This window comes from Gymnoscopelus microlampas, assembly GCF_963454915.1.
Source record: "Gymnoscopelus microlampas genome assembly, chromosome: 10".
NCBI classification, from domain to species: domain Eukaryota; kingdom Metazoa; phylum Chordata; class Actinopteri; order Myctophiformes; family Myctophidae; genus Gymnoscopelus; species Gymnoscopelus microlampas.
Window position 1 is genome coordinate 3491654 of NC_139947.1, and position 27411 is coordinate 3519064.

The window sequence follows — 27411 nt, forward strand, 5'->3', positions numbered from 1 at the left end:
GTAGTGTGACGGTCCAGACACCCTCTCTAGGCTGCAATGCCAGCCTGACACCGTGTCGCGGGTTCGACTCCCGTTCCCGACGCCCTTTGCTGCGTGTCGATGACTGAAAATGACTGAAATATGACTTAACTAAATGGAATTTGAATCAACACTGGTTTGCAGATGGAGGGTCCAGTGTGAAGTCCAACCCTGCCGACAGGGACCAGGCAACCTCCAGGAGGAACTCTACCGCCTCGTCCACTTCAGGGCCTCCTCCTCCAGCGGGGACCACCTCGTCCACTGCGGGGCCACCTCCAGCAGGGACCACCTCGTCCACCGCGGGGCCTCCACCTCCGGGGACCACCACCGGCCTGAAGAGGCTGAGGTCCAGCTGTGTGGTCATCAGGATGGACGACTTGGATATCCACCAGGTAAAGATCTCCATCCACCATCCCCGGCGAAATGAGTTAACATAGCGTCACAGTCATTTTAACCACTTAGCTTTGGCTATATTCAAAAATAGCAGATCTACAAGCTCGTAGCGCGGCACCGAGTGCTGTGCCACGAGCTTGTAGATCTGCTATTTTTGAAAAATCTTGAGAACGTGTGCATATCGTTGAATATATATATATTTGTTTTTAAAGCGAACATTTTTAACTAAAATCTTTGCTTCTGGGGGGTCCCTGGCACAAAACATTTTCAGATGGTGGTCCGCGGCCAAATGTATATCAATTTAGGGGTCCTTGGCATGAAAAAGGTTGAAAACCACTGCACTAGAGCAGCGGTTCTCCCAACGTTTTTTTTGTCTCGGAGCACCCCTGTAAATCACTGTTGTTTTTTTCATCCATGGCATCCTCCTCAGTTATACTCTGGGACAATGCCGACGTAGCACCAGTAAGCAAGGAAACCGGGGTTTAAGTCTGCCTTCACCGCTCCACTTCCGGGTGGTGCGACTACGTTTTCATTCCCATTAACAATAGTTCTACACGGAACACTAACACCACTTCTCCCAGAGAACATGGATGGTTTGGTTATAAGCCCACTTGTTTCTATGATGAAAGAGTAAGTTCAAATGTGAATATCTTTCCGTGGTTTTGTCTGCTCCGAGGACGCTATTGTTAAATTAGTTTCGGTTAGTTTCCAGTACGGAAGGATCGACGGACACGTGAATCCCGCCCACTACATTTGATTGGGTAAAGCGCGGCCTGCTTCCTGATCTGAAGGCACGCCCACTTCCACACAGTGTGTACACGTTCTGACGACCTTCAGGACAGATTCCAACGCAGTGCAGAATCTGTTCTTGAGAGATTACCCCTGAGTTACTTTATATTACCTTATACTTATGACATATTACGCTATGTAAATAATATGTCAATACATCCCGCTAAGATAGAGTATGTTACAACACTATAGGTTTTCTTTAGGACTACAGGAAAATAACTTTATACTTCACATTTAACCACTTGAATCCCAGCATCCCTATTCTGGTTGTTGCAACGTGTTGTGAGCTTGTAGATCGTAGTGTTGATTTTGACAGCACATTTCGATTCGGTTAGTCTTTTGAATCAAATTCCATTCAGTTTCAGTCATATTTTAGTCATCCGAAATGTTTTAGTTTTTGTCTAGCTTTAGTCGACTAGATATACAGTTGATTTAGTCGACTAAAATGTATTTTGGTGGTGCCTTGATGGCTGATTTTACACTTGGTTGCATAATTGTAGCAACCATGAATGGATTAGGAGAACTACCAACACCAGAATCTTTTTAAATAATACTAAAATTATAATACTAAAAACTATAATATCAGAATAATCGACGTTGATGTAGAGTGGTCGAATACTGGTTTGATATTCGAATATTTCGACTATTCTGTGAATGCCATAATCTGCATTGGTTGCTGTGGTAATCATGCAACGACATAGGCCAGTCTAAACATAGCCAAAGTGTGTGATATAATAAAACACTAGATTATTAAAAAAAACGAATACCGGCTCAGTGAGTCTAGAATGAATAGAATCCTCCTCATCACGCTGGAGAAAACCCCCTGTGAGAGAAACTCTCTGCCAATTCTTCTTTCTGTTTTTTTTTTACACCTTTTTCACAGTGTTTGCTTTGCCGGTGAAAGTGGGACATTACCCAGGTTATTTATAAAAGAAGAGGCTCATACATAATTATGTATTTATACTAGTTTCTGTGTTTGATAGAAGAACAGAAACTGACTCAAGGAAGCGGTTCATTCCACTTCTGTTCTATTATGAAACTTCAGTTCAGTAACACCTGAAGAAAGACACTCTTTTTTTTCTTCTTCTTTTCAGGTATCTAGAGGTTATATTATATATTGTTGTCTTTATTCAGGTATCTAGAGCAGGGGGTCTTCAACGTTTTCAGGCCAAGGACCCCTTGGCTGAGAGAGAGAGAGAAAGCAGGGACCCCCGTTATATATTGTATAGAATATTTATGTTTTCGTAGATTTCATAGGCAGCTTCATAGACTTGTTTCACAGCACTATCATGTTGGATTCATCTTAAATGTGTATTTCCAGACATGTAACCATGCACTTAAACAATACTTAGTAAACCTGACCTTTCACTCTGTACTTAGCCTGCTCTTCCCCCCCCCCCCCCTATACTAAACCACTTTGCCGAAAATAGCAGATCTACAAGCGCACAACGCCTCGCAGCGTTGTGTGCTTGTAGATCTGCTATTTTTGGCTAAAGTTCTCCTCAGAATAGGGACAAAGATTTGGCGGACCCCCTGTAGTAACTCTGAGGACCCCCTAGGGGTCCCGGACCCCCTGTTGAAGACCTCTGATCTAGAGGTTATATTATATATTGTTGTCTTTATTCAGGTATCTAGAGGTCATATTATATATATTGTTGTCTTTCTCCAGGTGTCCACAGGGGGGCGTCGCAGTAAGAAGACTCAGTCCTTGATGTCGTGTAACCGCAAAGCTCAGCGTTTACCGGACAACGTGCCGGTCATCCACCTGCAGTTCACCGAATACTACTTCCCTGACAACCCTGGCTTTCCTGGTATGTTAATAACAACATTTATCAAGCGCTACGAGCGCACGCACGCACACAGTTACTTTGCGGATATAAAACATACATTAACCACTTCAGCCCTATTTTATACATAGGCTATTTGAAAATAGCAGATCTACAAGCTCACAGTGAGCTTGTAGATCTGCTATTTTCAAACATTCTTGAACTTTTACTTTTGGTACTTTTAAGTATATTTTGATGCCAATACGTTTGTACTTTTACTCAAGTAACATTTGGAACACAGGCCTTTTTACTTTATTATATATATATTTATATTGTGGTATTGCTACTTTTACTTAACACATTGTGTGCCAGAGGTTTATTAAAATAGGGTACATCTAGTGCCAGCATATCTTCCATCCGCTTACGCTGATATGTTTCGTGCTGTAGAAGCCCCGACAAGGACGCGCATGTAAACAAAGCGTGGGAGGGTCCCGACTAACGCCTGGAACGATAATATTTCGCGATCCTCCATTGCGGCGTGATCGCCCATCGGAAACGGCTCCTTTCCACCACGTTAAAAAGAAATAGGAGATATTAAGCTTTTAGTCAAGGAGTTAATATTGGAGCGGCCGACCGGAAAACATTTTTGACATGGATCCACATCCGGCCTCTCCTTCTTAGAGACTCCTTGGATGATCCCAAAGTTTCGTTAGAGCGCCCCACGTGGGAAAAATATATAAAAAAAAAAAAATGGGCCAAAAATGGTCCGGACTGTTTTTGGCCCTCAATGTGTTAAGTAAAATATCTGAGTACTTTTATGGAATCCTAAATGTATAACGTGAAGCCTCGTTGCCTTTGCTTCGCCCGCTCCGCAGTGCCCACGTCCAACCTGTACGGCCAGCTCAACGGGCTGCAGGTGTGCGTGGACGTGGCCAGCGTGCTGTGGATCAACGTGTTCGCCAGGGGTCTGCTGCGGACCCTGGACCAGGTCAAAGCCTTCTACCACCTCCAGGACAGCAGCAAGCCCGACGAACACCTGGACATCCGGCTGGACGCAGCACAGCTTAAGGTGTGTGTGTGTGTGTGTGTGTGTGTGTGTGTGTGTCAGCCCGTTAAAGGACAACTTTGTTTTTTTTACAACCAAGGTTTATATTTTAGCTTGTAATTAACCCATTAAGACCTGGAACGCATCTGTTTCTTTGGCTATTCAAAAATAGCAGATATACAAGCTCATAGCGCGGCACTCGGTGCCGCGCTATGAGCTTGTAGATCTGCTATTTTTTTTAAATCGTGAAAAAATATTTTTTATATATTTTTTCAAAAAACTGTTAGGATTTAGAAAATGTTTAGAAGCGGCCTCAGGTCTTAATGGGTTAAATAAAAAAATGTATGGGGTAAATAAAAGATGAGTGTTATTTTTTTTTTCATTTACTGCTTTCTATAGTTTTAGCAATTTTCGCAATCTTTTTTACAGTCGGCGGGGGCATTCTGTCCGGTGGCTAAATATGTATTTTTTACACAATAAAAAAGGTCATGTGGTCTTTGATGGCCAGATGTGAGTTATTGGGGGCTAGAAAAGCTACTGTAAATAATAATAAAGAAATCGCCGGGTTATTGTGTAAAAAAATACATATTTAGCCCCCACCCACAGTAAAATAGATCACGGAAATTGCTAAAACTATAGAAAGCAGTAAATTTAAATATTTTAACACTCATCTTTTACTTACTTTAATTACAATCTAAAACATAAACTTTGGTTGTTAAAAAACAAAGTTGTCCTTTAAGACCGGGTAACGCATCTGTCTTTTTAAAATGTATTTATTTTCAAATTATTCAAAAATAGCAGATATACAAGCTCATATCTGCTATTTTTTTAAATCTGGAAAATGTGTGCAAATCTTTGAATATATATATATATTTTTAAAGTGAACTCAAATCTTATTGCTTCTGGGGATTCTACAAATGTCTTCTAAATCCTAACAGTTTATTTTTTGTTGAAAGAAGTAGAACGTATCTTTTTCATGTCAAGGACCACCCAAAATTATATGTATTTGGCCTGCGGACCCCCATCTCAAAACGTGTTGTTCCAGGGACCCCCCCCCCCAGAAGCAAAGATTTGAGTTAAAAAATATAAATCAAAGATTTCAACACATTTTCACGATTATTATTCAAAAAATAGCAGATCTACAAATTCATATGAGCTTGTATATCTGCTATTTTTGAATAGCCAAAGAAATCTAAAATGACACGGATGCATTCCCGGTTTGAATGGGTTAACCAATCAATCACATCAACCCAGTGTTTCCCCTATATGCATTAAGCGGTGGCGGGCCGCCACACCTTAAATCTGGCCGCCACAGAATGATTAAAAAAAAAAAAGAAAACAATTAAAAAAAAATATTTTAATCATAGACATATCCATGATTGGCAGGTAATGTGTTAAGTAAGAAGTGTGAGTACTTCCTCCACCACTGTCTTTTTTGTTATGTATGACAGTTTGTCTATACTACTTGGTCTAATAAAAGTATATTTTCCTTAATCTGGAGACAATTCATATCTAAACTATACAGATATTTTCCTGCTCATTACTGTGCACATGTACTATGTCTTCGTGTTTGAGCACAACTATGTATTTTGAGAACCCAAAAGTTTTCGCCGTGCGCGCATAGCGCGCACGCCACGCATCCTCAGCATCCTCTAGCTTCTGGCTAGGGGAAACACTGCAACCCCTTGCTTTCCTACTCTGGGATGCAGGCAAACGTTTGGCAAAAAAAAAACATGAAAATAGCAGCTCTACAAGCTCACATGTTTTGAGCTTGTAGATCAGCATTTTTTTTTGGCCGTGAAGGGAAACCCCTGATGGGTGGAAACCTTTTGAGTTTAAAAAAATTAGATTTTATATTTGTGCTACTTTTGTGTGTGACACTGTAGTATGTTGAAGTACAGCATTAACCTTTTAAGACCTGGAACGCATCTGTGTCACTTTAGATTTCTTTGGCTATTTAAAAATAGCAGATATACAAGCTCATAGCGCGGCACCGAGTGCCGCGCTATGAGCTTGTAGATCTGCTATTTTTGAAAAATCTTGAAAATACATTTTGTTGATGATTTTTTTTCTCCAAAAACTGTTAGGATTTAGAAAACATTTTTAAGAATAGCCTCAGGTCTTAATGGGTTAATTTACAAAAAAAAACCATAAAAGTCGAAATTAACTGAGATATGAGGGTTCTGCCTGGCAACAACGTCATCGTATCGACCAACCAAAAGGCTCGTCTCCTTCTCCTCCCAGCATAAATGCATCGGTGTGGTTTTTTGTCTCTCCGTTAACAGGTGGTCTTCCCTCTGGACTCGTCCATCCTGGACCACCCGGAGCGTCCCCAGTCCCTCAGCGTCCTCGTCCCCCAGCTGACCGTCAGCAACACCCGCCACTGTCCCCACGGCACCCGGGCCGACCTCAGCGGTATGTCGTTGGAATTGTGGGACCAATCATTTTCATTGTTTATGGCAAGAGGAGTCAGAGACAATGTTCTAGGTGTTGATGCTTATTGCTTTAGAACATTAAGATCGGGAACACATGTGTCATTTTATATGTCTTTGGCTATTCAAAAATAGCAGTTCTGCAAGCTCATAGCGCGGCACAAGTGCCGCGCTATGAGCTTGTAGATCTGCTATTTTTTGAAAAAAACTTGTAAATGTGTGCAAATATTTGCTTCTGGGGGATTCTACAAAATGTCTTCTAAACAGTTTAAAAAAAACTTATGTTATAATCAGGGGTGCACATAACTGGTGCGCAGGTGCGCATGCGCACCCAAAATAAAAAATGCGCACCACATCAGACGACGCGAGGCGCTTTTGCGTACCAACAGCTGGGACAGGAATTTCCAAGCTTTTATTTTTTAGCAAAACTATAAAATAAAAGCCTGGAGATCGAGACTAGGAATTTACTTCCTGAAACCACACTCACAGGACGCATGCTGCACGTGATTGTGTGAGTGTCTCGCATCGCCTCGCATTGCCTCGCTGCGTGCACGCAGCCAGCAGCGGCTGTTGGAGGCACTCGTCACCGATGATGAACGCACCGTGATGGTGGAAAATATGCCGTGAACGTCCCAATTTGGCGGATAAAAGCAGCGCAGCACAGGGCGCCAACCTTGGGGGCTTCACCAAACGGTGTGAGAGGAAAAAAAGTCGGCGAAAATCGGTGGAATTTGCAAGCAGAGCGTCCTTTTTTTTCTTTTTCCCTCGCGCAGCTGCAATCCCCCCCGTTGACAAAACAGTCCGGTGGGCACCGTGTTGACACCCCCCCCCCCGTTGACAAAACGGGACGGGACCATTTATTTGTTGCGCACCGAGTCACATCTCCAGGTGCTCTTCTGAGTTCTAGACCTAAAAGGTTATGTGCACCCCTGGTTATAATATCAGCGGTTCTCAAACTTTTTCATGTCAAGGACCCCCAAAATATTATTTGGCCACGGACTCCCCCCATCGCAAAATACGTTGTTCCAGGGACCCCCCAGTAGCAAAGATTTGAGTTTCAAATGTTCGCTTAAAAATATATACATATATATTCAAGGATTTGCACACATTTTCACGATTTTTCAAAAATAGCAGATCTACAAGCTCATAGAGTGCCGCGCTATGAGCTTGTAGATCTGCTATTTTTGAACAGCCCAAAGCAAAAAATAATGGTTATAGTTATAAGTGAGGGTTAGATAATAAAGGTTGGATATAAACAACCATAAATAACAATATAATAATACCACTATTCTTCTTATAATACCACTATTCTTCCTCAGGGACCTACGGCAGCTTCTCCGCCCGCCCCTTCTTCCGCCCCGCCCCCGCCAAGCCCCGCCCCTTCCCCCGGGACGGCAGTGCCTTGAACCCGCTGCCCTTCGCCTTCCTGCAGCACACGCAGGAGGAGGGGGCGGAGCCTCAGGCCCTCCCCGACGGCGACGACGGCGGGCCGCCGCGGCGCCGCGACGTCTGGTCGGTCAGTCTGTCCCGCGTCACGCTGGGCTTCGACGGAGCGCGCCGCGGCCCCCGAGGCAAGACGCAGCCCTTCGTGGAACCCTTCGCCCTGTCGCTGTGGATGTGCCGCCCGGACGCCTTTCGCCGCAGCACCACGCCCACGTCCCCCTCCGCCCCCGCAGGTAGGTGGTGCTCGGGAAGTAACTTGCTTTTAGAGTTGTTCACCAATAGGCTCTATGCACAGCAGCCATTATTGTAAGACATTCACAGGTGTTATCATTGATACTAATGAAGGCTCTGTTCCATTCTGGTCAGACTGTCAGGGTGCTGATATTGTGCATGTTGGCTCACTGGAAACACTCCCAAATGGCCCTTTACGGGTGTGTAACTCTGAGAGTGTACAAATGGAACCAAATGGACCCTTACGGGTCCATTTGGTTCCATTTGTACACTCTCAGAGTTATGGGGGTCGTAGAAACCACTCTGCTACACTAAATGGAACAGAGCCTTCATTAGTATCAGAAGAGAGGAACGCTGGAGCAACACGGACAGTTTAGGCCTTTTTTTTTTGTGCGGTGCAAGTAACAAATAGACTGACGTTTCGGTCTTACGACCTTCCTCAGAGTCATGACTCTGAGGACGGTCGTACACACACTTGTGACGCACCGGACTGGCCGTTTAAGGCTGAGGCGCAACGGTAGAATCCCTTTGTCCTTCATTAGTATCATTGGTAACACCTGTGAAGGAAGTGATAATATGGCTGCTGTGCATAGAGCCTATACCCAGTTATTGGAAAAGCTGCTGATACTACCTAAAATGGCGGTATCGGTGAGTATGCCAGTCTATGCGGAATGCTGGGGTTTCATTTAAGTATAAAGGCAGGCAGGCAGCCTCTGTGGATAGCTTTAAAGCACAGCTCAAGACCTATTTCGTCACTCTTGCTTTTGGTTGATTTTTAAATCTCTGTGTTGTTATTCATGCCCTCACTGTTTTTGCCTGATTCACTGCCTTTTTTGCTATTATTTTAATGTTGTTTTATGCTTTTGCTTTTCTTTTTTTGCTTTATTGTTAAATTATTTGTACTTTTTCTGTAATTGTATTCTTGCTCAGTAAAGCATTGGTTCTCAAAGTGGGGTCCGAGGACCCCCAGGGGTACTTGAGGGGGTTCCAGGGGGTCCCCAGCTAAATGATGGACAGGGACCAAATGGACCCTTATGGGTCTGTACACTCAGAGTTGAATTAACATTGATTTTACAATATAAATTGGGGTCCCAGAGATATGCCATTAAATGGGGGTCCGTAGCCTCTAATGCATGTCAAACTGGGGGTCCTTGAAATTAAAACGGTTGAAAATCACTGCTAGAGCCGTAAAAAAAACTTCTATTATGGGGGTCCCTGGCTTATCTTTTCAAATGGGGTCCGCGGGCTAATAAGTGTCAATTTGGGGGTCCTTGGCACGAAAAAGTTTGAGAACCACTGCTGTAAATCACTTTGAGCTGCATTTCATGTCATGAAAGCTGCCATACAATTACAGTTTATTATTATCATTAAAGGTGTAGTGAAATGAAAAATATGTTTTTCACACTTTTAGAGCATATCCGTGGTCATCATATGGGCATACCTAACAATAGATGCCAAAAAAATTGAAAAAAAAACATTTTTGTGTATTTTTATATCTAAAGTCCCTAAAAAGCCAATCTTAATTACTTCCTGTAAACGAAAACGTGCTGCGTGATGACATAACGCAGCCTTCATGAATATAAATGAATCTTGATTACATGCACCTGTTTGATTCCCATAGCTGCACGTTCTTCAAACACAGCTGATTTTAATTACAAAGATACTCCATTTTGAATCTCATTGAAGATGAGTGTATTACTCATTTTAAACTTCATCTGCACACTTAAATATGTATCGGAAAACATTATAGGTTAGAAATAAGCCAGGTAGTAGCAAACGTGCTTCACTGGTCGTCTCTCTCTCACTTGTAAACAAACACTAGCCGTGTTGCGCACGGCTGTAGTGATTGAGATCCAACGTCCCATAGCCTGAAGGGGTGGGACCTTCTGATTGGTTTAGAGTCGGTTGAGCCGACGTTTCAGATTGAACCTTCAAAATACAATGACCGAAAATGTCACTGCAGTGCGTCTTTAAAACAAATAAAACTGTATACTTCCTCCGCTGCCTCCAGATCCCGACACTGTCCTCCAGCGGTCCTCCTCACAGCCACTAGGGGGCGACGTCTCCTCCTCCGGCCCGGACGGCGGTGGGGAGCAGCAGGTGTCGGAGGCGTCCATCCACCTCCTGGTGCAGAGCATCACGCCGCTGAGGGCGTGGCTCAACCACTACCAGTACGTGGCCCTGCTGAGGATGAAGGACGCCATGTCCCGCCTGGGGGCGGAGCTGGGGGCGGGGCCGGGCCAGGAGGAGGAGGAGGAGGAGGAGCCGGGAGGTGGGGGAGGGGCCTCCTCCTCCCTCCCCACCGTATGCGTGGCGCTCCTGGTGGATGCTGTGGAGCTGGGCCTCCTGCTGCCTCCCTCCTCTACGGAGCCAGAGGAGGAGGTGCCTCACACCCCAGGTAACTCCACCCCGACCCCCTAGCACTCACCTCTTCAGACTCCACCTCACCCCCTAGCATTCACCTCTTCAGACTCTACCTCACCCCCTAGCACTCACCTCTTCAGACTCCACCTCACCCCCTAGCACTCACCTCTTCAGACTCCACCCCCACCCCCTAGCACTCACCTCTTCAGACTCCACCCCCACCCCCTAGCACTCACCTCTTCAGACTCCACCTCAACCCCCTAGCACTCACCTCTTCAGACTCCACCTCACCCCCTAGCACTCACCTCTTCAGACTCCACCTCACCCCCTAGCACTCACCTCTTCAGACTCCACCTCACCCCCTAGCACTCACCTCTCAGATTTGAATTAAGTGTGTGTGATAAACACAAATTAAATCATACAGTAATTCATACATATTATTGTAGTGGTTCTCAAAGTGAGGTGCAGGGACCCTCAGGGTTCCTCGAAGGGGTTCCACATGGACCTTTACTGGACCCGTGAGGGTCCATTTGGTTCCATTTGTACACTCTCAGAGTTATGGGGGTGATCTCTCAAGAACAGATTTCGAGCTGCGCTACTGCATCTGTCGGGAGGGCCGTTCACAATGTGTGAACGTTGGCCTACAGTACATGTGGGCCGGCCTTAGGTCAGGAAGCAAGCCGCGCTTCACCCAATCAAAAGTAGTGGGCGGGATTTACATCTGTGCGTTCGCTTTCTTATGTGTTCCCACCGGAAACAAACCCTAAACTCATTCAACCATGGCGTCCTCGGGGCCGACAACACCACGGAAAGTTAGTGACATTTTAACTTGTTCTTCCATTATAGAAACAAGTGGGCTTATGACCAAAACGATCCATGTTCCGTGGGAGAAATGTTGTTAGTGGGAATGAAAACATAGGCGCCCTTTACCTGAGGAGGGCTGAGGGCGGGCCAACGGGCCTGTTATCAACATTCTATTGGGCGGTCCCCCCCAGAGTCAAATTCAAAGGGAAAAAAACAGCAGAGGGTGCTGTTTTTCCGTTTTTTTTTGACGATGGGTTCCCAGATTGTGGTGGTTGTAATTGCTATACAATTACAATACTATTGTAATTGTATAGCAGACGTGAAAACCTGGTGGTTCCTCATACAGTATGTTGGATCCGGTTCCTCCACGACTATAGTAGCCTGGTAAACCCTCCCTCCGGAAATCTCATTTCCATTTGATTTCAGGAAGGAGTCTGGCCTGAACCGCCTTTCTGCAATATTCGCTGTGGGCTGGAGTTGGGCGGGAGTAATACCGTTGACTGACAACCCCTTCAACCAATGATCGTTTTTCCCCTTCAGCCAATCAGCAGTTCATTTTGACGAGCTCCAGACTATGTGACGCAACGGGACTTTTGGGACGGCCATGCCGAAAATAGGTTGCCTTATTGGGATACATGTGTGTCACTCCCCGCCCCTGCCGGTTCTCTAAATTTATATTTTTAAATAGGCTCTGTCATGATTAATTGACCACATATATGAAGTTAGACAACTAAATTCTATCCAAACGATATCTTAATAGTAAATTCCGTGCCTCAAAAAAGAAGTTTGAGACCGTTTTAAGAACGAAACTAAGAAGTGACGGCACTCGGACAACAACAATGGCTGCCGTTCGTCTTTTGTCGGCGGCTCTCAGGCTGCACTCGGGTTCATTCGGGCTCACTCGAACTCGCCACCTGATTGGCCAACTGTCGCTGTCAATCACAGAACGATGTGCGACGACGCTGATAGGCTCATCGGTTCGGAGAACAGAGCGATTATTGCAGAAAGGCGGTTCAAGCCAGACTCCTTCCTGAAATCAAATGGAAATGAGATTTCCGGAGGGAGGGTTTACCAGGCTACGACTATAGAGCATACAGCTAAATGTCTCCATTGTAACTTTGCAGAGACGGACAGTCCCAGCATGACGGACTCAGACGTGTCCCCCGCCCATCATTCCAGTCATCAGTCTGTCCTGGAGGACTGTGGCGTAGTGAACGGCGTCGCCGCCGACGGCTTCGAGCAGGAGGGACCCGAGGGGTAAGCCCCACCCCCCGTCAATCCGTCACAATTATTACATAATAATCACCTGAATACAATTATTTTTGCATAATCATTAGAATAGTTTATGCCAGGGGTCGGCAACCCGCGGCTCTGGAGTTGCTTGCGGCTCTTTAACTATTCCCTAGTGGCTCCCTGAAGCTTTACACATTTTTACAAAAAAAAAATATATATATTTTTTTTTTTCTTCACATTGGGTGTACTTGTTCATCAAGCTGCCTCATGCTAAGGAAACAGGAGATAGGCTCCTGCCCTATGGGCCTCAGGGCTCGGCAAGGCTTACTTATTATGTGCTCCCGATGCATTCTGGATATATCTATCTGAATTTTTTTTTTTGGGGCGGTGTAACCGCCCCCTATAAGTGAGTTTTGGACACTGACCAATCCTGCACCGTGATTGGCCAATAGTCTACAACGCAGTCTACACCCCTAACCCTTCCACAGTCAATGCAAATCTATACTTTTGCAAAGTCAGCCAATCACATTACAGCTAGTGTCATCACCACTAGCTGTAATGTGATTGGCTGACTTTGCAAATTCAGGACTGTGATTGGCTAGCGAAACACATGACACATGTGCAGCCCTATGAATAGCAGTATGGACTTAAAAAAAAGTAATTCATCCTTTTTTTTAAGTGAGTCATGTTGTGATGACCACACACCGCCCACTTCACACTGGGTGTGATTTTTTTGTTGACTGATTGATTGAATACTTTAATACAACTTTAATAAAAAAGTCCGGAACTCGTGGAACTCGTGGCTGCGCCTTAGCAGAATCTGACGATGGAACTCGTCAGTGGCAGGCAAAGAGTTAATCCCAATTATATGTCCTGATGTGATGGTGACAGGCCTGCCGACGGGGTGGTCGTGGAGGAGGCCTGCGAGGCCGTGGAGGAGCTGGAGGACGGGGCGACAGAAGGAGGAGGGGACGGGCTAGGGCCTCAGGAGGGGGGCGCTCTGGTGCTCTCCTCGCCTCCCCTCTCCCCTCCCGGCGGTCTCTCCCGGGACCCTTCCACCTTCAGCCTGGAGGGGGAGCTGTCCAGCGCCCTCAACGTCACCAAGGACGTCACCAAGGACGCCCTGAACGTCTCCCTGGACCTGACCAAGGGGGCGCTGTCCATCACCAAGGACGCCTTCAGCATGTTCAGCCGCGGCTCCGGCATGAGCAAGCTGTTCACCCCACAGCTAAAGTAAGTCCTATGTTAAAACCATTAAGACCGGGTACGCATCCGTGTCATTTTAAGATTTCGGCTTGGAGCGGCAGGCGGTCCTCGCTCCGAGTAGTGCTCCTACCTTTTTATAAACCCGCTCCCCGCTACGTTAAAAATCGTCCCGCTCCGCTCCCCACTCCGTTCCAGCTCCGCTCACATGCTCTGGTTGCAAGCCCTGTTATTTCACCCTGGGATTCGCGGCTGCTATGCACGGGTTTTTGGGTTTTCTAGTCGTCTATTTAAATGTCAGTCTGTGTTATTTCACCGAGTTGTGTGAGATCAGGCTGGTCCGAGTTCAATCAGCTCTCTGCCTGAGACGGGGGTCGTCTTTGTTCTGTTTGTTCTTTTAGTGGACTCTTTTTTCTTCTGTAGTTGCTGTTGGTAGTCATGGCTCTCAGTTCCCACCTGATGTCGTGTGGGAGTTCAGACTGCTCCACACCGTACTGAATGACTGCTAGCTTACATAACGTCTTGAGGCTAGGACTCAAGTCTAGGATAGACAGGACATAAGTACATCCGGTGTAAACTTGGCATTCCCCAAAGAGGATGATACGATCTCCCATAATGCAACAGCTCATGCGATAACACCTCATGCGATACATTTGAGCTGGTCCGTTCCCCTTGGGCTGAACCTTCTTCCAGGAGAATGTCTCTGGATTGAATTTCCACAGATCATTGAAGTATTGAAGGTTAGCTGCGCGGCGACCACCAATTATGTACAGCTCTCCATTGTAGGCAAAGGCTGAATGATCCCTGCGTCCTTCTGCAAGAAGCTGTGCAGAAGGTGTGTTCAGCCAGCAGTTGGTCTCTGTGTCAAACACACTGACATAGTTGTAGTACTGACCCCCCCTGGGGTCAGTACTACGGCCTCCAAATACAAACATCTTTGTCCCGATGATGGTGGCAGAGTGACACCGTGGAACAGGTGGTGGAGTACCTCTGGTGTTGACTAAAGCCCAGACCATTGTGGCGGTGTCCAACTTAGATAACGTAGGCTGGGTATATCCTCCATAGATATACATGACCTTCCCCAAGACACAGGCTGAGTGGTAACACCTCCCCTCCGGAACAGTCCCAGACACCCTGGGTTTGAACCATTTGTGGGTGTCGACATCAAATGCATAAAGCACGTTGCAGTGAGGAGACCCTCCCCAGATGTAGACCATATCTTCTATCAGCACAGCTATGTGGCCCTTAGGATAGGCGTGAGCCTCGAGGTGGCGTTGTCTTCCTGTTGTCACCAGGTTTAACTTCCTCCAGCGTAAAGACACAGTGTTGAAAACTTGGACATCAATCTGAGTCATGTTGTCATAATGAAATACTCCAAAGGCGTACACCTTGTGCTCCACTGCAACAGCAGAATAATAGTATCCATTTGGTCCTCCATTCAGATGTACCGTCCAGAACATTTCTCACACTGTAGATCAGGTTGTATTCACCTGAAAAACAATTAAGTCATAATGTGCGCGTCATCACTTATATTGGTTCAGTGGCACAAATGTCACGCAAAGCTTGGCCAATCCCTGAAGCCAATCAGTTGGGTTGGCCAATCAGGGAAGCTGATGACTGTCGATCTCCTAATATGGCAAAATTGAATCCCCTGTTCTACACGGCAGACAGTGTGTTCAGTTACACAGACAGACAGTGTGTTCAGATACACAGCAGACAGTGGCCCTCATTTATCAATGGAGCGTAAAAAAGGCTTATATTTTTCCATAAATTCGGCCGTACACCAACGTCCAAGTCATTTATGAAGTGATCCTATACAGCCAATCCTAGTGTACATTTGGCCGGAGTCTTGATAAGTGTCCGAGCGTCATTTAAATAACACGCCCTTAAATATTCTCGAAGAACCAGAATACGACCAAACAACGCATGGAAAGCAAGTAAGAAAGAGTTTGCCCCGCTCGCCTCGCCATACACACACACACGCCCAACTGTGTCTTTCATGTAATCCGTAACGGTACAATCTTTGTCACGTAGGCTTGTAGCCTACATGAATGACATATTATGATACCAATCACATCGCCATGAATATAATACGTTTGTATATACATTTATTTAACCCATACCGAGCAGTGCGCGTTCGAGTTACACTAAAATAAAGCAGTCATGTAGGCTATTCCCCATGAGACTCAGGAGGGCTGCAGTGATCCCGTGCCGGCGGTGCCGCCACGTTAATAAGAAATTGGAGCGTCGGGTTTATATATCCTCAACCCAGCCAGGTTGTAGCCTACTGCCTACATAACTCCACACCATAGGACACGCTACTGTAAGTTTGTAGACCTCACTGTCCATGAAAAGATGGTCGGGAGTCCCGACTCCCAAAAATGCTCTCGCAAAAGCGCTCGTATATTTTGAAAATAGCAGATCTACAAGCTCACAACGCGTCGCGATGCGACACTATTTTCAATGCAGCCATATCTTATCTGAATGACTGTTAAAGCAGTTTGTTTAAATTACTTTATAAAATGTTATATTTTCACAGGGATTATTTATTTGTGTGTTAGATATACATTGTGGAATACTGTTAATTACTTTCTTCACTGTTTGGAGATACTCTGTTTATTTGCTTATTTGCATCAGTAAATGTCTGTACTACCTATGAGTATGTAAAAGAACAAAAACGTTTTAAAAAAATATATATATATACATTGTGGAGTGGATATGTGTCCAGATGCCTGTCAGACAGTCAGGACAATGCTGCTCCGCAGGTCTACAATGGAACAAACGGGTGCAGCCAGCGTCAACAAATGCTCTCGACCAGACGTGAGATCTGAACGCACGGTAGGCTGAAGCCAACGTCAGGATATATTGATAAATGCCGAAAGTTGCGGTGATCTCGCCGTACGCCCATTATTTGGACCGCGTTGATAAATGAGGGCCAGGGTGTTCAGCTACACAGCAGACATAGACTAATCGCGATGCTGACATGGACGATTTTGAATCGATTCACACATGTCAAAAAACGATTATTAAAAAAGAATGTGTATGTGTAAAATAGGGCTAAAGTGGTTAATTTATGTTTTATAATATAACAATTTATATCTGCAAAGTAACTAGTGAATTTTCTAATAATTGTAGTGGAGTAAAAGTACAATATTTATTTAACACTTGCATGACTAAGCCATCAACATGACCGATTTTGAGATTTTAAAGTGGATTATCTTCTCTCACGAAGCTCTGAGAAAGTTCCCCTTTCATGACTTTTCCTAAATATTTGTTTCAAATCATCTCCGTTTTTTTTTTTTTTTTTAAACGTATTATAAATATGAATTATATACCATATATACCATCCCAGTCGTCATATTTTGGCTAAATTGACCGCTCTCCCCCTCTCTCCCCCAGGGTAGAGCACTTTACACCTCGTTTACCCCCCGCAGAGCGGCCCACAGCGCAGCAGAGAACTGCTGCATTGCGAGTCTATGTTGCCATGTCTGCTTATTATAAGCGACTTTGGGGTTGTTTTTCCACGTCTTTCTATTATTATTATTATATATATAATTACATTATAATGGTAATACTTTTCTACTCCACTACAGCTCAGAGGCAAATCTTGTACTTTTACTCCACTACAATTATTTGAAAACTTCAGTTACTAGTTACTTTGCAGATATAAATATATTTTCATATTGTTTAGATTAGCTTCATGCATACTTTTACTCCACTACAATTAGGTATTTGAAAACTTTAGTTACTAGTTATATATATAGTTAAAGGAGCATTTCACCCCTGGAAGAAACTGCAATCACTCAATGGTAATAGTATTTGTAGTAGATAACAGTAGCACAATTTAAAATTTGCACCCTATGGCCAGAAAAATAATGAAATCTGTGTGTTTGACTAGGTTTTGACTGGACTGCTTATTACTACAATGACCATAATGCTTTTGGTGCACTGCCCCTCCTTGTGGCAGGGGAGGTGCGGTGTGGGTGGGATCTCCAACAACGACGTTGAAACAGCATGGCAGTGTTGCCATGTCTGCTTATTATAAGCGGCTTCTTTCTAAAATGTAGTTGATATTTGGGCTTGTATCCAAATGTTTTGATTGTTGTTTAAACCAGTGGTTCTCAAAGATGTTCATGTATTTTTCCACGGACCCCGATCTGAAATTATATTTTGTGCCAGGAAGCCCCAACCAAATATGTGTTGTTAAACGATTAAAAAATACTCCACATTTTGCACTTTTTTCCCCTCAAGATTTTTTGGAAAATAGCAGATCTACAAGCTCACAATGGGTAACATCGCAACGTGTTGTGAGCTTGTAGATCGGCATTTTTCAAATATATACTATCCCATGTTAAAGTGCTCTTGGCTTAGTTATCTTCTTTTGGGCTTGTTTTCATAGACCTGGTTTCTTATTTCTTTCACAATATCTGGCAACACTGGAAGTCAGTTTGTTTACCATCTCCACGTTGTATTTGGATTCTTTCACGCTTGCGCTTGTGAAACACTACACAGGATTATTATTTCATGTCAACATTCAAGTACAACTATCAGAAGATGTAACTCAGGTAAAGTAATGCGTCACTCTTCAAATTTAACAAAAGGTCCGCGAACAAATGCGCAGTTTGGGCTGTTTTCTGTGTTCTGTTGTGTCTAAAATCTCTGGCAGGAGGGGGGTGGGGGGCTGTCCGCTGGCTGCATGACGCGTCGAGACAACATGTAGTGCGGAAAGGAATGATGTAACATCTCGTGACGTAAATAACGTCACGAGATGTTCGAAGATTACTATATATCTCAAAACACAGATCATTCACAAAAATAATAATAATTGAGTCCTAAACTTCATTACCATTGGGTCAGTTTCTTCCAGGGGTGAAATGTCCCTTTAAGAATTCAATTTCATTTGACAATGCTTCATGTCTCACTGTTTTCTCAGGGCAAAACGCATGCAGTAACATTTTCATAGACCTGCCTGCTTATTTCTCTCTCAAGATTTGGCAACCCGTTTCAACGTTCACTTTCATTGCAAAGCAGCGGAAAAAGAATAGATCTACAAGCATACAGCTTGTCACGCAGCAACTGTTTTGTGCTTGTAGATCAGATATTTTGCGCAGGATTGGTCACATGTGGAAACATACCAACGTGTTCACGTGTTGCGCTGTTGTCAACGACGTGGAAAGTGATGATAGAAGGAGACGCTTTATGCTTACGCATAAATAGGCAAATAATGTGAATAGTATTATTATGAATAATACTAATATTGGTTTGTCAAGAGATATCCATGTGTTTTGGACAATGGAGATAGTCACGTAATTAGAGAGTGGCTTCAGCGTTCATATAGGCTCCATGTTTCACTGAAGAGTTTAATGTGACGCTACAGATTGCGCTGTTTTATACGCTTTTTTTTATAAAGATTTTACATACAGAATCTGCAGTTACCATTACATTTTATAATACTATTTTATATACGTATATATATATATATATACTACATTACTATTTTATAATGTTTGTGCCTGCCTACAACAACAACAACATTATGTGGGTTCACTGACTGAGCAGAGTGCAATTGAGACGTTAATGGCTATTTAGAAGACAATGGAACCCCCCACGGTTTGGGGGAGAAGCTGTGAGCTGGTCTGGAGCACAGAGGTGAGACAGTAGCCAATAGGATAGCCTTATTTGGGGATCAAAATGATCGTATTTCAGGCTGTGTAGGTATAAATGAAACCTCAGTCATGCTAGTGTTAATTACCTCTGAGATGTAGAAGTAAAAGTACAGAAATGTTTAAATAATCCAGTAAATTAAAAATACCTCAAAATTTGTACTTAAGTATAGTGTTTGGAGCGGGGGAGTCTGGTGCAACGCACAGGTCCTAGACCTGGTGAGATGGAGGAGGAGCCCGGCCAGGAGGCCATCCACAGAGCCTAGCCCCTCCACGTACCAGCAATTCCTCTCCCCCATTCCTGGCAGAGTAGTTTCGGACAAGCGTATTGAGTGGCCCTGTCTTTCCCTATTTAGGACTGACCGTGGGTAGCTACCTGGGACGTAAGTCGGGGCTTGATCAACCCTGGCTGGGTCACCTGGGCGAGGGTGTATGTTGCGAGACCCGAAACATCCTATGACCCCAGGCTACAACACTGATGATACGTCCCAGGTGCATCCATGTGATGTTTTTTCGTTATAGTACTTGAGTAAATGTACTTAGTTACTTCAGCGCTGTTAACAAAATATTCAGAAGTTACTACAAGCAGCATGATTTGTAGGTAAAGGTTGCTGATGTTTTGTTCATTTGACATTTCATTTTAAAGGGACTGGTTGTGACGATCAAATTGTGAGGTCATTAAATGATGATGTCATTTAGTAGATTACCCTATGACGTATCTCCAGCTGGACCGCCTGCTGCATGCCAACAGAACATCAACCCTGACATCCCTGTTATGGGCATTTCATTTTATATCAAGAAAAAAACTATTTGTACACATTTTCAAAGCTAGCAGAGGACTTCAAATCCCATCCAATATCAAGCCTCCTTAACCCTTTCAATCCGGGAACGCATCTGTGTTTTTAGATGTCTTTGGCTATTCCAAAATAGCAGATCTACAAGCTCATAGCGCAGCACCGAGTGCCGCGCTATGAGCTTGTAGATCTGCTATTTCTTTCTTTTTTATCGTGAATATTTTGCAAATCTTTTGCTTATAGCATAAGATTTGAGTTACAAATGTTCGCTTTAAAAAATATATATTATATATATTTTTCAAAGCGAACATTTGTAACTCAAATCTTTGCTTCTGGGGGATTCTACAAAATGTCTTCTAAATCTTTGAAAAAACTTGTGATGCTATAATATCAGTGGTGCGACGCGTTGTCAGCTTGTAGATCGGCTATTTTTTGGCTTAAGACTTATGGTTACAAATGCAGAAAAAAATCATTCATAACATGATGCTAAAATGTTGATATCCTCACAAGTGTAGTGATACAAACCTGTGTGTGTGTGTGTGTGTGTGTGTTTGTGTGCGTAGGGACGCCCAGCGCTCAGATGACTCCTCCCCCTCCCTGGCTTCACGCCTACAGTCCATGAAAAACTCACCTTCCCAGAATTCCTTGGACAGCTCCATCATGGACGGAAGTTTGCCTGACGACCACCTGTCATTGGACGGTGACATCAGCGACGCCTTCGTTGTTCTCATGGATTCAGGTACTTTTATCAAAGCGACTTACAATAAGCGCATTCAACATAGGTAGGCAAGAAAACTACTAATTACCGGAAGTCTTAAGTGCATTCTCTTCTAAAACAAGCAACTAAGAGTATACCTAGTGCTAAGGTAAAAGTGCACTATATCAGCTACCTACTTTTTTTCATAAACGGATGAGGCAAATAGGAACATAAAATGAGCAAGAGCTAAAACCAAGTGTATCAAATAAACAAGATCCAATAAAACAAGAGCTCGTACAAACAATTGACAATTGTGTACACACACACACACGCACACTTCAACCCTAGTGTTCCATGGGCGGCCATAGCTGAATGGTTAGAGAGACCAGACCGCTTGGGAAGCCGAAGGTCCCAGGTTTGATTCCAGGCCCCAGCAAAGTGTTGGAAGTGTCCATGAGCAAGTACAGAGACCAAATACAACCACCACAGTTGTGTTAGTTATATTACGATTCTACAAAATATCTGAACAGTGTTCTGAAAAACCTATGTTGCTTTATCAGTGACTCTCAAACTGTTTCATGTCAAGGACCCCCAAAATGATATGTATTTGGCCGCCGACCATGTCTGGTAAACCCTCCCTCCGGAAATCTCATTTGTAATTTATTTCAGGAGTGAGTCTGGCATGATCGCCCATTCGGCAATTTGGCTGTGGGCTGGATTTGGGCGGGAGTAATACCGTTGACTGACAACCCCCTCAGCTAATCAGCAGTGTTCCCCTTCAGCCAGTACATTTTTACCACCTCCAGACTAATGTGACACAACAGGACTTTTGAGACGGCCATGCCCAAAATAGGTTGCCTTATTTGGATACATGCGTGTCACTGCCCGCCCCTGCCGGTTCTCTGATTTTTTATTTTTGAATAGGCTCTGTCATGATTAATTGACCACATATATGAAGTTAAACAAGTAAATTCTATCCAAACGATATCTTAAAAATAAATTCCGTGCCTCAAAATAGACGTTTGAGAGCGTTTTTGAAGTTTAGAAGAGAGTAGAAAACACTGCGGTCAAAGAAGATGGCTGCCGTTCGTTTTTGGTCGGCTGCACTCAGGCTGCACTCGGTTCCATTCGGGCTCACTCAAACTCGCCACCTGATTGGCCAACTTTCGCTGTCCATCACAGAACGATGAGCGACGGCGCTGATATGCTCGTCCATTTGGTGAACGGGCTAGAAACGCCCAGACAAGCCTTCAGGCCAGACTCCTTCCTGAAATCAAATGGAAATGAGGGGCTTTACCAGGCTACCGCCGACCCCCCATCTCAAAATGTTTTGTTCCAGGGACCCCCCCCCCAGAAGCAAAGATTTGAGTTAAAAATGTTCGCTTTAAACGAATATATAAGCGGGTATTCAAAGATTTGCAAAGATTTTCAAGATTTAAAAACAATAGCATATCTACAAGCTCGTAGCGCGGCACGAAGTGACGCGCTACGAGCTTGTAGATCTGCTATTTTTGAATAGACAAAGTATGAAATAATGTGTTAGGGCCGTAATGTGTTTCAGATTCGGCCAGCTCGAATCTGATATGACACAGATGCGTCCCCGGTTTTAATGGGTTAAACATGCTCTACCATATGGATTTGTCCAAAATAAGGTTTTATTCTCACAGAAAAGGCAGCTTTAATACTGTTAATAAAGGTAAAATAAAAAAGATGGTCTTGTCTTGACCACTTATATCAGGGAGGATTGTTCATACATTTTTTTCAGCAATTCTCTAATGATATGAATGTTTTGGAAACAATGTGCTTGTTGGTTGTGGTTCCAGAGTCGGGTATCGAGTCCATGCGTCCCAGCAACACGTCGGTATCGATGTCCGGCCACGGCACAGAGGGGGGCTCGTCCAATGATCTCAGCAGCTCCCTGTCGCAAAGCACCGAGGACATGGTACCTGATATGGTGGGTATTACTATATACCGTCCCAAAGTACTGAGGACATGTCTGATAGGGATCGGATGATAATCGTTAATGTTGTTTATCGTGATAAAAAAAACGCTCACAATAATCGTATCGAAGAGTTTTTAATTTATCGTGAAATTCTCCTCCGTCATACACTAGGATGAATAGGCTCTATGCACAGAAGCCATATTGGGAATGAATTGGGCCCCTTCCTTACTTCCTTCACAGGTGTTACCAATGATACTAATTAAGGCTCTGTTCCATTCAGTGTGGCATAGTGGTTGTCTTATTTTCAAGGACCCCCATAACTCTGAGAGTGTACAAATGGACCCGTAAGGGTCCATTTGGTTCCATTTGTACACTCTCAGAGTTACACAACCACCATAAGGGGCCATTTGGGAACCAAAATGGAGTGTTTCTAGTGAGCAACATGCACGATATCAGCACCCTGACCAGAATGGAACAGAGCCTTATTAGTATCATTGGTAACACCTGTGAAGGAAGTAAGAAGGGGCCCAATTTCTTTCCAATATGGCTGCTGTGCATAGAGCCTATTGGCTTTCGTTGAGCTTGACATTTAGTACCACTTAAACCCTCTATACTTGAATAAAACAGACCTGTAAAGAGCGCATTTGGTACGCTCGTATTTCACTCTACACAATAACTAATCTAATCGATAGCAGATCTACAAGCTCGCAACGCGTTGAGGGCTTGTATCTGCTATTTTTGGCAAACGTTCCCTCCAGAATAGGGATGCTGGGGGTCCAAGTGGTTTAATAAAAGTGGCATTGTAAGTTTTTAAGCATATTTTGATTATCGCGATGATATTGTTAATCGCAATAGGCTCTATGCACAGCAGCCATATTATCGCTTCCTTCACAGGTGTTACCAGTGATACTAATGAAGGCTCTGTTCCATTTAGTGTAGCAGTGTAGTTTAGTTCTCAGATTTTTGAATTTCAGTTTTCCACGACCCCCATAACTCTCAGAGTTACACACCTGTAAAGGGCCATTTGGGAGTGTTTCCAGTGAGCCAACATGCACAATATCAGCACCCTGACTCTGTCTGACCAGAATGGAACAGAGCCTCCGTTAGTATCATTGGTAACACCTGTGAATGTCTTACAATATGGCTGCTGTGCATAGAGCCTATTATTTTTGCCACAATAATCTTGACATGTAATTTTCATATGGTCGCATCCCTCGTCTGATATGGGGGGTGGATATACTCGCATCAATCCATTAGTTCAATCACACTTTAAACCTGGTGTCCATATTTACAGTATGTCATTATTGCTGAGATTAATCAAACATCGTTGACAATAGCCCAGTCTACAAGCTCACGGTTGTAGTCTTCATATTGTATTGTGGTTGTTGTAGTCCTCATGTTGCATTGTGGTCGTTGTAGTCCTCATATTGTATTGTGGTCGTTGTAGTCCTCAGTGGTGGTGCTGGTCCTGGGCGGGGTCTCCTGCGTGCTGGAGATGAAGGGAGAAGATCAGCTGGTGGCTCTGGAGGTCCAGAACATCAACCTGGTCCAGATGGGCAACGTCAGGCCCTCTGACCTCCAGGCGGGTCTCATACAAGGTAAGGTAACCTTCCTTTGAAAAAACATCAACGCTATGAGCGCGAAACGCTTTGAAAATAGTTACATTTGGGCACGGCAGCGCAGTTGGTAGTGCTGTCGCCTCACAGCTAGAAGGTCCTGGGTTCGATTCCCGCCGGGGACGCCGTGGGCGCTGTGGGAGTGTTCTCTCCTCTGCGTCATCAGTGCCCATACCCTAGGTGGGGTTGGTGAAAGGGCCTCTCTGTGTGGAGTTTGCATGTTCTCCCCGTGTCCCCTAGGGTAGGTAGGTACCCTCACAAAAACATGCAGTAATCCTGGTCTCTATACTGCCTCCCCCTGGTCAGCCGGGGCGCCTGATGGAGGGAAAAGGAACTGGTTGGAATAACGTGTTCCTTCCACACGCTACGTCCTAACGGGGAAACTCCCCCCTGTCAGGTGATAAGAAGCGGCCTGCTCACTCCTCATGCATTGAAGGAAGCATGAGCTCAGTTCGGGGTTCTCCCCAGGCTGGCAGAGGGAGAATAGTGCCCAGGATTACAAGCTTAGGCAATTGGCACTTGGTGAAAAATGGATAAAAAAATAAAAAAGGCAAAGGTTGAGAGTGACTGAAATGGACGTCTCTCTCCTTTTTTGTCCAGTCCCAGTCGGAGCTGCTCAGTCTCCAGACGGCCAGGGGGGTCCCGGCAGGGGGGGGTCCCCGGCGGTGGTCTGCATGCGTGCCGAGATGGGACCCTCCACGGCCCCCCAGGGCTTCATGGAGGTGGCGGTGCGGGGCTGCCAGCTGGAGCTGCTGGGCTCCACCGTCGCCAACCTGGGGCCTTTCCTGGAGGACGAGCTGAGCGCCGAGGAGGGTCCACCCATGAAGGTCCACCTGAGCAACATCACCGTCACCATGAAGGTAGGTCCACCCATGAAGACGCACCTCTTCAGACTCCACCTTAGCCCGTAGCACTTGACCTCGCTATGATCACCATGCAGTCTTATGCAAAGTTTAAAATGTAATTTAGATAGCATGTTATTTAGACCAGTGGTTCTCAAACTTTTTCATGTCAAGGACCCCCAAATTGACACTTATTAGCCCCCCATAGACCCCCATTTGAAAAGATATGCCAGGGACCCCCATAAGAGATGATTTTTACGGCTCTATAGCAGTGATTCTCAACCATTTCAATTTCAAGGACCCCCAGTTTGACATGCATTAGGCTACGGACCCCCATTTAATGGCATTTCTATCTCTGGGACCCCAATTCATATTGTAAAATCAATGTTAATCTAACTCTGAGAGTGTACAAATGGAACCAAATGGACCCGTTAGGGTCCATTTGGTTCCATTTGTACACTCTCAGAGTTACAGACCCATAAGGGTCCATTTGGTTCCTGTACATCATTTAGCTGGGTACCCCCTGGAACCCCCTCAAGTACCCCTGGGGGTCCCCGGACCCCACTTTGAGAACCAACGATTTAGACAGATGCCAGGTTCATTTGTTGACATGGTATCCTATTTGGAATCAGAAAAAAAACGTGCTCCTCGGAGCACAGGTCTCCGCCAGGTCAGGTAGGTTATTGTGGGCCAGCAATGTTCGGAATTTGCCAATCAGGATGGAATATATATATATATATATTTGTTTTGTTCTTTATTTACCCAGGGTAGTAGCTGAGCACAAGTGCTCATTTTCAGCAACGCCCTGCACATAGAAACACACACACAGACAGACAGACACATTAAAACCTGGGAGCTGACTAGTACAACCACAGTCTTATACTGTTGGCCACTACGCAGCTCCACTGGAGCAGTTGGGGTTCAGTGCCTTGCTCAAGGGCACTTCAGTGGTGTTGGGGAAGTGGTGAACATCCACTTCCCCACCCAGATTTTCCTGCCGGTCCGGGGATTCGAACCGGCAACCTTCCGGCAACGAGGGCGCTCCTCTAACCTTTAGGCCACCACTGCCCAAAAAATGAAATATGAAAAATCGGACTGATCTCTCTTGATCACATGACTATAGCGATACATGCGTTTATGATTTGAGGCATTTTGTTCAAAACTAGCCACTCCTGCAAAGTTTAAATGTCAATCCTAGCCATACATCCGTCTTGATCGCATGTCTATAGAGATAATGTGTACCGATTTGTGTGATGTTTGGACAAAATTTGTAGGATTAATATAAAAACATAATATTTAGCAAAAATCGGCCTCCTGGTGGCGCTATAACAGACCGATCTGAAAGATTAGCGTCAGAGGTTCTGCTCAGGCGTCCAGGTAGTGTGTCGCTCTGGATAAAGAGTGTCTGCTAAATACCTAAATTTAAAGTTTTACTGCTGTCACATCATTGTTGCTGTCACATCACTGTTCAAAATGTCAGTTTGAGCTGCAACTTATACAATAAGGATTAGACTATGTCCTTAACAATTAAAACCCCACTGTATTTTATTATATGTTAGACTATAGTTTGGCTATTCACAAACTTTGCTATACTTTGGGTGTTCAAAAACTGTATTATAGTTTGGCTAATCAAAAAACATGTACTATACTTTGGATATTTTCTAACTTTTGAAAACATTTTGAAAACTTGTAAAAAGAATTCATTATACTTTGGTTATTCAAAAACTGCACTACACTTTGGCTATTTTCGGAACAAAAATGTTGAATAATTGTGAAAATTGTTATACTTTTAATAAGTATTATGGCATGCCCAAAACAGGGAGACCAGGTTAAAGTTGGTTAATAATAATGGGATTGTCCTTGCTTTACAGGACGATGGTCCCAGGATCTACCCCACGGCCCCCCAGCCCGTCCCCTCTACGTTCGTCCTAGACCAGGTGGTCCTGGAGCGAGGAGACGATGGCATCCTCAGGGTCAAAGGTGAAAACGCACTACAAAGGAACATGTTTTCAATGACATCATCTGGCACTGCCCTAACAAAGTCACAGTGGTTCTCAACCTTTTCAGGCCGTAACCCCCCAAAGTAATCATATTTGAACTCCCCGATTCCGAAAATACCAGACGGGTCGGATCCGT

At 44.5% G+C, this 27411-nt stretch overlaps 1 protein-coding gene across 1 annotated transcript in view; it reads left to right on the forward strand.

Moving 5' to 3' along the window:
- Window positions 1-27411, forward strand: part of bltp3a (bridge-like lipid transfer protein family member 3A) — a 75990-nt gene that overhangs the window by 38394 nt on the left and 10185 nt on the right. Inside the window, exons 11-23 of the mRNA XM_084070349.1 lie at window positions 163-410; window positions 2870-3011; window positions 3842-4035; window positions 6297-6426; window positions 7763-8119; window positions 10129-10515; window positions 12410-12542; window positions 13410-13751; window positions 20742-20917; window positions 22699-22829; window positions 24265-24415; window positions 25034-25293; window positions 27147-27255. Of these exons, the coding sequence (XP_083926475.1) occupies window positions 163-410; window positions 2870-3011; window positions 3842-4035; window positions 6297-6426; window positions 7763-8119; window positions 10129-10515; window positions 12410-12542; window positions 13410-13751; window positions 20742-20917; window positions 22699-22829; window positions 24265-24415; window positions 25034-25293; window positions 27147-27255 (2760 nt within the window). The remainder of the gene's footprint in view (window positions 1-162; window positions 411-2869; window positions 3012-3841; window positions 4036-6296; window positions 6427-7762; window positions 8120-10128; window positions 10516-12409; window positions 12543-13409; window positions 13752-20741; window positions 20918-22698; window positions 22830-24264; window positions 24416-25033; window positions 25294-27146; window positions 27256-27411) is intronic.